The following is a 13,831-nucleotide window of genomic DNA, read 5'->3' on the forward strand; positions in this document are numbered from 1 at the left end:
TCGATGACCCCATGCGGGATGATACTCCTCTGTATTTTCAGTATGTCTTAGGTGAAAGAAATTCTTTCTGTGTCTTTCTACTTCTGTTCCATCCTGCTCTATTCAGTGTTCAGCATGCTTTCCTGTAGGCACTTCAAACAAGCTTTCCTTTTGTTGACAGTGTGCCTTTACAAAATGTTATATGATTTTTTTCTCCCTAAAGTGTACATTTCATGGACAAAGGAGTAATGAGATAAGATGCATGTAAAGTACTTGAGTTCCTTCAAAGTCCCTTTAGCGCTCTGGTCTTTATTACGGGGTTCTCATGATGAGAGAAGACCTAAAAAACTCCACACACAGGGTACTAAAGAAAGAAAGAAGTGGTAAAGGATACGCATGCTATACCCTATCCCTACTTGTTGCTGAATTATTTGGTCTCCTGCTCTCCTCCCAGCAGGATGGGGATGGGGACAGAGTGGGACGGCATGGGACTGGATGCAAGAGGTCAGCCAAGGTTAGTTTTGATTCTGGAGATTGAGCAGAATTGTGGTAAACTGAGGCAGGCAGGTTTTGTACGAGTGCCGTGATTTTAACTCTTGTGTTCAGAGCCAGCCTCCAGGTCCTGCAAGTGATAATGCTAGCAAGTTACCTCTGTGGCACTCTCCGCCCCTTTCTAAATCTTTCCCACATCCTGTCTCCTCTGCCCACCAAGTCCCTCAGGCTCAGTGCTCTCTTGAGACTCTTCAGTTGACCAAGCTCTTCCCTCTGAAACCATCCTGTGCTAACGGTCTCAATGAGACTTTTATTCCTACAGTGCCCAGTTCTTAGTGAGGTGTTGAACTAGTTACTAATGTGTTATTCATTGTTAATAAATATTTATTCTTTCTTCATAAATAAGTAATAAATAAGTTCCATGTTAATTTATACATGAAAAACTATACATGAAAAACAAATATATATTGTTTTATATAAAACAATAAATTGCTTTAATTAAAAAAAAAAAATTTTTTTAACGTTTATTTACTTTTGAGACAGAGAGAGACAGAGGATGAACGGGGGAGGGTCAGAGAGAGAGAGAGGGAGACACAGAATCCGAAACAGGCTCCAGGCTCTGAGCTGTCAGCACAGAGCCCGACGCGGGGCTCGAACCCATGAGCTGCGAGATCATGACCTGAGCCGAAGTCGGATGCTCAACCGACTGAGCCACCCAGGCGCCCCAAATTGCTTTAATTTTTAATTTAGCTACCAATACAACAAATACGTGTTGTGTGCCGGGTACTATTTTAGGATAGAGGAGTTAGCACAAAAGACAAAAGCTCTTGTTCCTGATGGAGTCTTATCTAGTGAGAGGAGTAAGATATTCAATATGTTTGATAGTGATAAAAGCTATGAAGAAAAATCGAACAAGGACGGAGGAGGGGGTTGTAATTCAAAACGGGTCATCAAGAAGAGTTTTACTGAGAAAGTAACTTTTGAGTCACATGGGATGGATGAGAGAGCTGGCCCGGTGACTCCTGGGAGGAAGAGCCTTCCAGGCCGAGGGAGCAGTAGGTGTGAGAATGAGCCTGGCATGTTTGAGGAGAGGCAAGGAGTTGGGAAAGTCAACAGTGAGGGGAAGAAGTATGAAAGGGGATCAGAACGGGTGGGATGGGGGTTAGCTCAGGTAACCTGTGGGCCATGAGATAGCTTTGGCTTTTTCTTTGAGTAACATGGAAAGTCATTGGAGGGGTCCGAGCAAATGGAAATGATTTGTTTTTCACTGTAACAGGCTCTCTCTGGCCCAAGTGTTGAGAACGGTGTAAGAGTCAAGGGAAGATACAGGAAGTCTAGGTTCACCTATGGTAGTGATCCAGGTGAGGGATGATGGTAGCACGGACCAGTGTTGAGGTGGCAAAAAGGGCTAAGATTCTGGATAAATTCTTAAGATAGAGTCCACAGTTATATAGGTTATATGTACACATCGTACATAGCTTATAAGAAAGATTGGAGTCGAGAATGATTCCAAGCTTTGACTTGAGCAACTAGAAGAATGGAGTTACCATTAACTGAGATGAGAAAGAATGAAGTTTATCAGGTACTGATCAAGTGTGCTCAGTTTTAGAAATGATAGGTTCAAAATACTTATTTGACGTTCAAATACGAATATCAACAAGACTCTTAACGACAGATGGAGTCAGGAGAAGGGGCTGAGCATTTAGAATGCCGTGTAGAGTCGTGAGATGGGTGACATTGCCCGCGGAGGGAGGTCAGACAGACAAGGGAAGAGGTCCAAGCTGTTTACTCCAGGCACTCCATGTTAAGAGATCAGGGAGATGAGGAGGAACCAGAGAACGAAACCAAGAAAGAGTGGCCAGTATAGGACAGGGGAAATCAAGAGAGTCCTGGGGTCAAGTGAGAAGACCTTTCAACAAGGAGAAGTGGTCAGCTGTGTCAAATGCTGCTGACCCGTGAAGGAAGCGAAGGTTGAGAATGGAACATGGGTTTAGCAAAATGGAGGTTACCGAAGATCTTGGCAAGTAGTTTTGGAGGAGCAGGTGGAGAGTGAAATCCTTATGGGAGTGGATTCCAGAGAGAATTGGAAGAAAGGAGGTAGAGAACTGAGAAAAGCAATTTAGACCTGGGTGAATGGAGTTAACCCTTCCAGGGTTAGTTTTCAGATTAAACCCTTAGGTCAAATGAATCCTTTTTGATGGGGAAGAGCTTTTTGTACACAAGGCAGAAATGCAACATTTCCTTGCACATTCCTTTCTCCTCGGCCTCCTCTGCTCTTCCTTAGGAGCTTGCAGGGCACGTTCACCTGTCTGTTGTCCTTTCTCCATGTCACACTCTCCTTCCCGTTCGCACCCACTCATATTCTTTGTCTGGTTTCTCTAAGGTGCATATCTACCTTCTTTACAAGTGTGTTCACACAGAAAAATGTCACTGCTTATGGTTTTGTATATTTATTATGTTTAAAATACCGAATTATTATTCTGGAAATGCGAAGAGCCTGTGAACTCTCTAATAAGAGTGTGTAATTTTGGCATAATAGTTCGAGGGCAAATTAAAGTGAGAGTGCCTCCCCCAAATTGCCCTTATTTGTGTTGAATCGGAGTGGCCAATCATCGGTTATCAAACTTTTCTCTTTCGTAATCAAGGAAAAAATCACTAATGAAACTGGATAAGGATCTAGATGAATATGAAGAAGAGAAGAAATGCTTGCAAGAAATGGTCAATTCTCTTCCGCAGTTCAGAGACGGCCGAGAAAAATCGCTGAATCAACAGTGCCAAAATACGGCACTTTTGTGGGAGAATACAAAAGCTTCGGTCACTGAATGGTAAGGAAAAAAATCCCTCCCAAATCTGAAAAATTGTGTGTAGCACAATCAACTTTTTGAACTATGTTGAAAACACATCCCCATGGACCTAAAGGAGGAACAAGCATAAGCATTTCATACTGGAAGCTCCTGAGACCAATGTCTGGAGCAAGATCTGGAATCCTAGATTATATTGCCCAATGAATTTAAGAGGTTTATCTAAGAGGAATAACAAATAACCAGTGTATTTATTATTATTATTATTATTATTACTCTACCTGTATTAGTTTTCTATTGCTGTTCTGTAACTAGTTACCAGCAGTTTAGTGGCTTAAAAACAACACAAATTTATCTTACAGTCTGGAGGCTGGAAATTCTGAAATCAAGCTGCCTTCCTTTCTTGGAGGCTCTAGGACAGAATCCGTTTCCTTGCCTTCTAGAGGCCTCCTGACTCCTACTACTTTCCTTACTGTGTGTCCCCTTCCTCCATCTTTTTTTTTTTCTTTCTAAATGTTAATTTTTGAGAGATAGAGCATGCAAGCTGGGGAGGCACAGAGACAGCAGGGAAAGAATCCGAAGTGGGCTCTGTGCTGATAGCAGCAAGCCTGATGTGGGGCTCAATCTCGCGAATTGTGAGATCATGACCTGAGCCAAAGTTGGACGCTCAACCAACTGAGCCACCCTTCTTCATCTTTAAAGCTAGCCATGTGGTGTCTTCAAATCTTAATCTGGCTCTTTCTCCTCTCCTCTCATTTCTTTTTCTGTTGTCACTCTGACCCTCCTGTCACCCTCTTATAATGGGCCTTGTGATGATATTGCACCCACACAGATAATTCATGGTAATATTCCTATTTTAAGTTAATCCTTAACTTAATCACCCCGGTTGGTGATTCTGCTGAATGTTCTCCATCCATGCCTTCTTTCCCTAACTCTCTGTCTGGAGGTAGAAGTGGTCAGGAGGGCTGATCCCTAGCTGACTGTACCAGCCAAGCCAAGGGGTCCAGTTAGGACAGGAAGTTACTAGTAGGAGATTTGAAGACAAGCAGAGAGAGAGAGGTCAAGGCGATCTTAACCCCCTCCCTTTCCAGCAGGTGGTTCTGGCAGCCCCTACTGGCAGCCTCCTCTCTGGCTCTGGCTTCCCCCTTTCCCCTGAGGCCGAGTGGTGTATCTGTTTTTCTCTAGTTCGTGTCTCGGCTCCCTGAAAGTTTCCCTTAACTCTGCCCGCATCAGTGGTCCTTTTACACAGAACTCTGTCTGAGGGCACCTCCTGTTTTCTACTGGAACATGAATGTACAGTAGTTAAGATAAAGCCTGTCTGTGTTATTCAATCTAGTGTACCCTTTGATTTTGTAGAGGAAAGAAATTGAGATCCAAAGAGGCTAAAGTCACATGACTGATTAGTGCCAGCCATAACTAGAAATCAGGTCTCCTAACTGCTTCATTATTGGTATTACTTTACTTTTTTCAAAGGGCTAACTCTAGAATGAGCAAATAGACATAAACAAACTGTGACTTGCTGAATTAGTATGGAAACAATCTCCAAGAATAGTGCTAGGGAGGCACTGTTTTCCAAGATATAGTTTGGTTAATGATGAAACTGAGATGCCGATTCCTTAAGATTATGAATCCTGTGTTTCTTCCTAGAGCTTACATCTGGTAATTTTTTTTTTTTTTTTTTTTTTTTTGCTATTGAAGTAGTGAAAATCATAATCCAGTGCTTTTTTAGACCATCCATTTGCCAGATAAGTATGTATGCCATCATTCTTAGGTTAAATTGGTAAAACAATATGCGAAACCATGTCAAGAGGAAAAATCCTTCTGTAACGTATTAGTCGTTATTGTAGGATACTTACAAAGAGAGAGAATGGTTTTCCTATTCTTAGAGATTTACCTGTTTTACTTTTTTCTTTTTTTCTTTTTTTTTTTTTTCCCATAGCCTTGACCAATGTGAAAGAGTTTTGGAGCTCTTAAAACAGTATCAGAATTTTAAAAGTGTCTTGACAACTTTGATTCAAAAAGAAGAGAATGTCATCTCCCTTCAGGCTTCCTACATGGGAAAAGAGAACCTGAAGAAAAGGATAGCAGAGGTGAGTCCAGATTCCAAAGGGAACTCTACACCGTGGCCTCAGCAATAAAGAGGATATTATAAATGGAGTCATTTTTGAAACTCGGCTTACAAGAACAGTGGCCGTTTTACTAGATATCTAAGACCTTACTGAATTTATTACTAGGGCTTGAAAAAAACCCAGTCCCCAAGTTAACGCTAGGTTGCTTCTGTTTGGTTCTTGATACTATTGGTGTGGTTCTGCTGGAGTCTGGGGTCACCCCTGCTCCTACCTCTGTACAGTTTCAACAGTCTTTGCACTGACCTTCTGCCCAAAAGGAAACTGAGGCTTCATTTTAGGCTTGAGAGAATGAAGGTAGTGGGAAAACCCTTCTGTTATTAGTAGACAAAGGAATAATTATGTTTTTATTTATTGGCTTTCTGTAAAGGTGTGTGAGTGTATGTCCATGTTGTTCTATCTGTATTCATAGCCTAAGCAATCACAGCATATTCGAAGAAGAGTAACACTTTTGGACACTAGGTGTCATTATTTTCTGTGATTTTCTGTGGTTATCAACCAGAATGGCAGAAGAATGGAATCGTTGAAGGACACTGCCTGCTACACTATGTGACTGCACACCAGGAAGTTGCTTTTCCTAGCGGCTTTATGGTTTGATGAGAGAGAATCAACCAGATGCCTGCAGACAATTTAGTCTTTATCTAGAACTCTTATCCCTGAAGCCGAAGGTTCAGGGTGCAGACACATGACCAGAGCTATAGATGAGGAATAGCCTTAGTCTGAGACCCGCTTTCTCAGACTCAGTTTCTTGGAACTGATCAATCACAGAGAGCCTTGTTTGGACACCAGTTGTACAATATGTGACTGTGTAACTGGTTTCCTATGAGATTTAAATGAGGAAGGCCACCAAAACCATGAGCAGACAGTGCTCAGAAGCAACCTGTCTGCTTCCATCCAGCAGAGGTAGCTTTGGGTTTTGGTGGTCTTGGGATCTAGACAGATCCTGTCATCATCCCAGGGGATTTAAAGAGCTGGGGGTTTTCTTGATTCCCAGTAAATTCAACATGACCAGCCTTACAAGATTGACCTCAACCTTGTGTCCCAATTTACATAGCTACTCTTCTGCTATGGCCCTGATGCCAGTTTCCCAACGTGTACTGTTGTGTCAGGATCAAAATCTGCCTTATTCACAGATCCTGAGTCCCTACCTTGTATACTGAACAGATATCTAGTCTCTCTTGACTTGTAACTATTCTTGATTTGTGCTAATCCTCCTCAGTTCTGGAATCCCTGCCTTTGTCTCGTTAAGTGGAATCCCATTACCAATAGAAAGTCTTTCCTTTCCTGATCAGGTGAAGTAGCAACTGTAAAGTGCCTAGGACTTCATCAGCACCTAAATGAATGTTAGTCCTAATGGCCCACCCTGTGTATGGCTGTGAACACTCTCTTCTCGGGTATATGACCATTCCTCCTGCCACCTATAACTGTGAACTGTACTTTCTGGATAAGTTATTTATCTGATGAATAAAACTTACTTCATCACCCAGCAGCTGTGTTGGCTGGGGTGCCACACTTGTGGACCTGCCAGGTTGACCCCATCCTTTGAATGCTGGGTAGAGGCAGCCATGTTGTTCCCCGGGCCAGTTTGCTCTGGGCCTATGATGGGAGGGGCAGCCTGATGGTCTCTGAGTCACTTTTGGGTCATTCTTCTCCTGTCTTGAAGACTAACGTGTGCCTTCTGTTGAGATGGCTGGTTTATACCAATCTCCTTATGAAAGGGTCTTTTGGCCATTGTGTTAGTGTTCTCATTTTTTGGCAATATGGTATGAATATGGATAGACTGAGAATTTTCCAGATTTTTCACTTCTGCTTCCCTTTTACTTAGCAATTCCATCTTTGAATCATTTATGTTTTCTCACCTTTTACCGTAAGCAGTCAAGGAGGAGCCACGTCACATCTTCAGCACTTTGCTAAAGACATAGCTTCAGCTAAATATTCAATTTCATTGCTAGCTCGTTCTACCTTCCACAAAAACACAAGAACACAAACACAGTTCAGTCCAGTTCTTTGCCACTTGATAACAAGTATCGCCTTTTCTCCAGATCCAACATCATGTTCCTCATTTCTGTCTGCAACCTCATCGAAATGGCCTTTAGTATCTACATTCCTTTAGTATCTACATTCTGTTCATCATTACTTAGTTATTCTGTAAGAAGATTGAGACTTTCTCTCAGCTCTCCTCTTTTCTTTCTGAGCCCTCACCAGAATCGCCCTTAACCATCATTTCAGGGCAATACTGGCTTTTTCTAGCAGACTTCTCAAAAGTCTTCCAGCCTCTACCCATAACCCAGTTCTCTTCTACATTTTTTGGTATTTATTACAGCAGTACCCCACTGCTCTGTACCAATTTCTGTCCTACTCTCTTCAGGCTGTAATGAAAAATAAAATACCATACGTTGGATGGCTTATAAACAACAATAATTTGGGGTGCCTGGGTAGCTCAGTTGGTTAAGCGTCTGACTTCAGCTCAGGTCATGATCTCATGGTTCATGAGCTCGAGCCCCACATCAGGCTCTGTGCTGACAGCTCAGAGCCTGGAGCCTGCTTCAGATTCTGTGTTTCCATCTCTCTGCCCCTCCCCAGCTTGCAGTCTGTCTCTCTGTCTTTCTCAAAAATAAATAAACTTTAAAAAACTTTTTTTAATAAAAAAAATAAACAACAAAAATTTATTTCTCACAGTTCTGGAAGTTGAGAAGTACAAAAGCAAGGTCCCTGCAGATTTGGGGTCTGGTGGGGGCTTGCTTCCTGGTTCATAGATGGCTGTCTTCTTGCTGTGTCCTTAGATGGAGGAAAGGGCAAGAGAACTCTCTAGGGTCTCTTTTATAAGGGCACTAATTCTATTTATGAGGGCTTCACCCTCATGACCTCATGCCCTGCCAAAGGACCCACCTCCAAATACCATCACTATGGGGTTTAGAACAACAGCCTCTATGGTTTCTTATTAACTAACATAAAAATGTATAGTTTCTTATTTCAACAGCAATTTTATTTCATTTTTTAACTTCTAACTTTGTTTTGCCTGTCACAACAAAGTTTATTATGAAAATAGGCTGGTATGGATAAGGACAGATCAACAGCAATTTTAACCATGGATAGATCAAAGAATGAGGACTTTTAATAAATTATTCTTGTGCATAATATGATTTCACATATGCAAAATATATAGTAATAATGTAGTTCATTTAAACATGTCCTCATAAATGGAAGCTAGTATAATAAAGTTTAATTTTTTATTATTTTAAATAATGCTGTAGGGTGGAAAAGAGTTTTCATAAATATGAGAGAGTAAGGTTTACAGTAACGTACAGAGAACTCATAGAAATTAGTGAGTAAACCACTGAGATCCAAGTGGATATTTGTGCATAGGAAACAAATTGGCAATTGTGAAAAAAAAGAGACATAGTTGAACCTCATGAGTAATCAAAGGAAACCAAAGCTACTCCAAAATACCTCTGTTGGCCTTTTGTTAGTCAGTGAGATGTCTACTCTTTATGTTGCTGGTCAGAGAGCATATTGACACTACTCTTTTGGAAAACATTTTGACAGTATTATTCAAGATCCTTGAAAATACACCTCCCATTTGACCAAATATTTTACTTCTAGGATTAATCTTAAATATGGAAGATTCTTAATACCAAAGACATTCCTTGCAGTACTTTAAAATGTACTAATTTCCTTCTTTCTTCACTGGCCAAACCATACCCCCCTCCACTCCAATGACTGACTTGCCTCAGAAGCTGGAAAATCCTGAGGCCAGCAAAATTGGTTTTATTTGCAAATAAGAGTACCATGTGGCTTTGAGGTTTTAAGTAACACTGCTACCACTACTAAAAATGATAACGGTGATGATAGTAAAAGCTTCAGCCATTGATGGCTTGGCCATCGTGTGCCAAGTTCTTCACACATTATTGTATGGTTTCATTCCCAAATAATCCTGCAAGGGTTAAGTATTAACCCTGTTATATTGATGAGAAAACCAAGGTTTAGAGAATTTTAGAAGTAACTGTAGGGTTTGTAACGTTATCAAGATGGTGTTAAGAATGAAGAACAAAGGAATTCCTCGCCCCACCCTGTCAGTTTTCCCGATTTCTTGTGGGATTGTCAAAGGAGATGTCTACTCAAAAAATAAGAACTAATGGTATTGCTTTATTATAAGTTGCGTGAGTGCCCAATACCCCAGCAGGTTCTCTGGGAAGATGTGGTTCAAGCATCAGGCCAGCCTAAATGCTTACAAGGCCTTTTTCTCCTCCAGATCGAAATCGAAGTCTTAGAATCTTATCACAGAGTAGCTCAGATATGGATACAGGGACCTGGGTTCTTCATCTTATGTGAAGATAGGTTCATAATGCTGGTCTCAAGGATCTTACCTGTTAAATGATAAGAAGCAGAAAAAAGAACCATATCCACATATTGTATTTCTCAGGCACGCTGATCCTGCTTACCAGTAACGTCTAATTTATGTCTTGGAATTTGGACAGATTAGCATCTTCCTCTGTAACCAAGGCAAAAAGTGAGGATAGAGGTTAAGTGACTTTCCCAAGATTATATGGCTGATAAATGGCATAATCATGATTTAATCCCAGATCTGTGTGACTACAAAGTCATGTTTCAATCATCATAATATTGCCTTCTCTGTAGATGTTTGAAATACATATATGGCGGAAATAAAAATTAACTTTGCATTGTCTCTTCCCCCTTTCTCATCTGTAGAGGTTTGGTCACAAAGGCATTTTAAAAATTAATAAAATCACTAATTCCCTTTATGAAATGTATAAGAGCCTAAGCATTTATTATTATATTGAGAATCTTTTAGTATGGTATCTGGCATATGAGCAGTTTACATATTTGCTGGAATAATATGTTACTTTGTGATGTAAAATTATATTTTGTGATGAATTACATACCGTCTTCAGAAACAATCCACTTCTGTAGTGTGTATTTGTAGTGTGATCCTTTGCACCAGTGGCTGAAATATGATATCACTGAGAACTTTTGTCTTTCAAACCATAGAAACCTGGATGTTTGTCTAGGATATGGGGCCAGATTTCCACTCTCTTTAATGAAAGACAGAAGTGCAAGAGTAAGACTAAAGGCTAGAATGTCAGGGGACCATTCAAGTTTGGGAAAAGACAGAGTGAGCCTACTTTCCTTTATTCTACCCTTTCAATGTATTGTGGAACAAAACCCACAGTTCCTGTCAGTGCTAAAGATACCCTCTCCTGCTCTTTCTTTTTTCTTCACCCAGTGGTGGCATATGTCAATGTAACAACAGAGTTCTTTGAATGTATTGAAAATTACGCCATATAATTGAACAAATTATTTTTCCATTTAATTGAACAAAAACGTATTATGCCCATTGCAGAGGCTTGTGCCAGGAGGAAAAACACTGGAGTTTGCAATCAGCTTTGAAGATGTATCAGTCAGCATCCAGTCAGGAGACAGAAACACCCCCCCCCCCACACCCAGTAATTTTTTTTCTATTTTAAAATTTTTATTCAATTATTATTATTATTATTTTATCTTTCTTTTTCTTTCTATAATTTATTTGTTAGCATATAGTGCAACAATGATTTCAGGAGTAGATACCTTAATGCCCCTTACCCATTTAGCCCTTCCCCCCCTCCCACAACCCCTCCAGTAACCCTGTGTTTGTTCTCCGTATTTAAGACTCTTTTATGTTTTGTCCCCCTCCCTGTTTTTATATTCTTTTTGCTTCCTTTCCCTTATGTTCGTCCGTTTTCTATCTCAAAGTCCTCATATGAGTGAAGTCATATGATATTTGTCTTTCTCTAATTTCCCTTAGCATAATACCCTCTAGTTCCATCCACGTAGTTGCAAATGGCAAGATTTCATTCTTTTTGATCGCTGAGTAATACTCCTCAGTTTTTATTATTTTAATTAAATTTTTATTTTGAGATAATTGTGGATTCACATGCAGTTGTAAGAAATTATACAGAGAAATCCTGAGTACCCTTTACTGTAAGTTTCCCCAATGTTAAATCTTATAAAACTACGTAGTACAATATTGCAGTCAGGACACTGCCATTGATACAGTCAAGATCAAGGATGCTTCCATCACCACGAGGATCCCTCATGCTGTCATTTTATAGCCCTACCCTTTTTCCTCCTGTACATACACATACAGTATGTAACTTGGGAATTGGCTATTTCACACTCAGCATAATTCTCTGGAGATTCACTCAGATTCTTGCATGTATTGGTAGTTTGTTCCCTTTTCTTGCTGTGTAGTTTTCCATGGTATGGATGTAACCACAGTTTGTTCCATTACTCGCCGCTGAAGGGCATCTGGGTTGTTTATAATTTCGGGCTATTACAAGTAAAGCTGCTATAAACACATTCATATATGGGGTCTTTATGTGAATGTAAGTTTTTATTTCTCAGGGTTAACTGCGTAGGAGTGCAGTTGCTGGCTTGTATGTTAATCGTGTATTTAGTTTTTAGAGAAACTGCCCAACTGCTCCCACCAGCATTGTGGAATGATCCAGTTTCTCTGCATCGTTGCCAGCGTTAGATGCTGTCTCAATTTTTTTTTTTTTTTTAACTCATGCTGATAGGTATGTAGTGGTATCACATTATGGTTTTAATTTGCATCTTCCTAATTGCTAATGGTATTGATAATCTTTTCTCGTGCTTCTTTGCCATCTGTGTGTCATCTTGGGGGAATTATCTCTTCATATCTTTTGCTTATTTACACTAATTAGATTTGTTTTGTTTTGTTACTGTTGCGTTTTGAGCATTCTTTTTATGTTCTAGATACTAACCGTTTGTTAGGCGATTTGCGAATACTTTCTCCTAAACTGGAGCTTGTCTTTTCATCCTCATAACAGGGTCTTTTGCAAAGCAAAAGGTTTTCATTTCAGTAAAGTACTGTTTATCGTTTTCTCTTTTCATGCATTGTACTTTTGGTGTTAAAATCTAAGAGTCTTCGTGTAGCTCAAGATCCTGAAGATTTTCTCGTATTTTTTTTCCTAAAAGTTTTATGGTGTTACGATTTACACTTGAGCCCGTCATCCATTTAGAGTAAGTTTCTATATAAGGTATGAGACTTAGGTCTGTAGATGTCTAGTTGCTCCAGTGCCATATATTGAAAAGGCTCTCTTTCCTCCATTGAATTGCTTTTGCACTTTGTCAAAAATCAGTTGGGCAAACTCTTTGGGTCTCCTTCCAGTTCACTGTTCTTTTCCATTGATCTATGTGTCTATCTCTTTGCCAAGACCACATTATCTTTATTACTGTGCCTCTATGATAAGTCTTAAAATCAAGTAGACCAATTCTTCCTACTTTCTTCTTCTTTTTCAAATGTTTTAGGTCTTCTAGTTTGTTCATCATGCCATATAAATTTTATCTATCTATCTATCTAAGGGAAAAAGAAAATTCAGGGAACTTACCACCAAATTGGTGTTCAGGAGCTGGTCTTGAACTCTCCACCTCTTGAACTCTCCACTTTTCATTCTTACTAAGTTTGTTTCTTATATGATATCCAGGGATTTTAGTTGTACTTAATGGGAAGAATAGGGAAAATTATGTCTACTCCATATTTCCAGAAATGGAAGTCCCCTGCAGTGTATACTTTTTTAGGTATTTGCCTATCAGAAATCTATTTTCAATTTTATATTGTTGTTAAAAATGCTCAGGTAAGACTGGAAAGCTGAGTGAAACATTACATTCGTCAACACTCACATTTTATTTTGTAGTTTAAGACCATCGGCCTTTTGATAATACAGTATTTTACCTTCCATGTTAGTAATGATATTGGGGGTTAACAAATGGTGCTGGGAGAACTGGACAGTAACATGCAGAAGGTGGAAACTCGACCACTTTCTCACACCATTCACAAAAATAAACTCAAAATGGATAAAGGACCTGAATGTGAGACAGGAAACCATCAAAACCCTAGAGGAGAAAGCAGGAAAAGACCTCTCTGACCTCAGCTGTAGCAATTTCTTACTTGACACATCCCCAAAGGCAAGGGAATTAAAAGCAAAAATGAACTATTGGGACCTCATGAAGATAAAAAGCTTCTGCACAGCAAAGGGAACAATCAACAAAACTAAAAGGCAACCAACGGAATGGGAAAAGATACTTGCAAATGACATATCGGACAAAGGGTTAGTATCCAAAATCTATCAAGAGCTCACCAAACTCCACACCCGAAAAACAAATAATCCAGTGAAGAAATGGGCAGAAAACATGAATAGACACTTCTCTAAAGAAGACGTCCGGATGGCCTACAGGCACATGAAAAGATGCTCAACGTCGCTCCTCATCAGGGAAATACAAATCAAAACCACACTCAGATATCACCTCACGCCAGTCAGAGTGGCCAAAATGAACAAACCAGGAGACTATAGATGCTGGAGAGGATGTGGAGAAACGGGAACCCTCTTGCACTGTTGGTGGGAATGCAAATTG

The 13,831-nt window shown here is 40.0% G+C and overlaps 1 protein-coding gene across 9 annotated transcripts in view; it reads left to right on the forward strand.

Annotated features, from left to right (window-relative positions):
• Positions 1-13,831, forward strand: part of SYNE2 (spectrin repeat containing nuclear envelope protein 2) — a 339,154-nt gene that overhangs the window by 139,084 nt on the left and 186,239 nt on the right. For all 9 annotated transcript variants that reach the window (XM_078448168.2, XM_078448169.2, XM_078448161.2 and 6 more), the window contains exons 31-32: positions 3,117-3,296; positions 5,212-5,362. In XM_078448168.2, the coding sequence (XP_078304294.2) occupies positions 3,117-3,296; positions 5,212-5,362 (331 nt within the window). The remainder of the gene's footprint in view (positions 1-3,116; positions 3,297-5,211; positions 5,363-13,831) is intronic.

This window comes from Panthera onca, chromosome B3, assembly GCF_046562875.1.
Source record: "Panthera onca isolate mPanOnc1 chromosome B3, mPanOnc1 haplotype 2, whole genome shotgun sequence".
NCBI lineage: Eukaryota > Metazoa > Chordata > Mammalia > Carnivora > Felidae > Panthera > Panthera onca.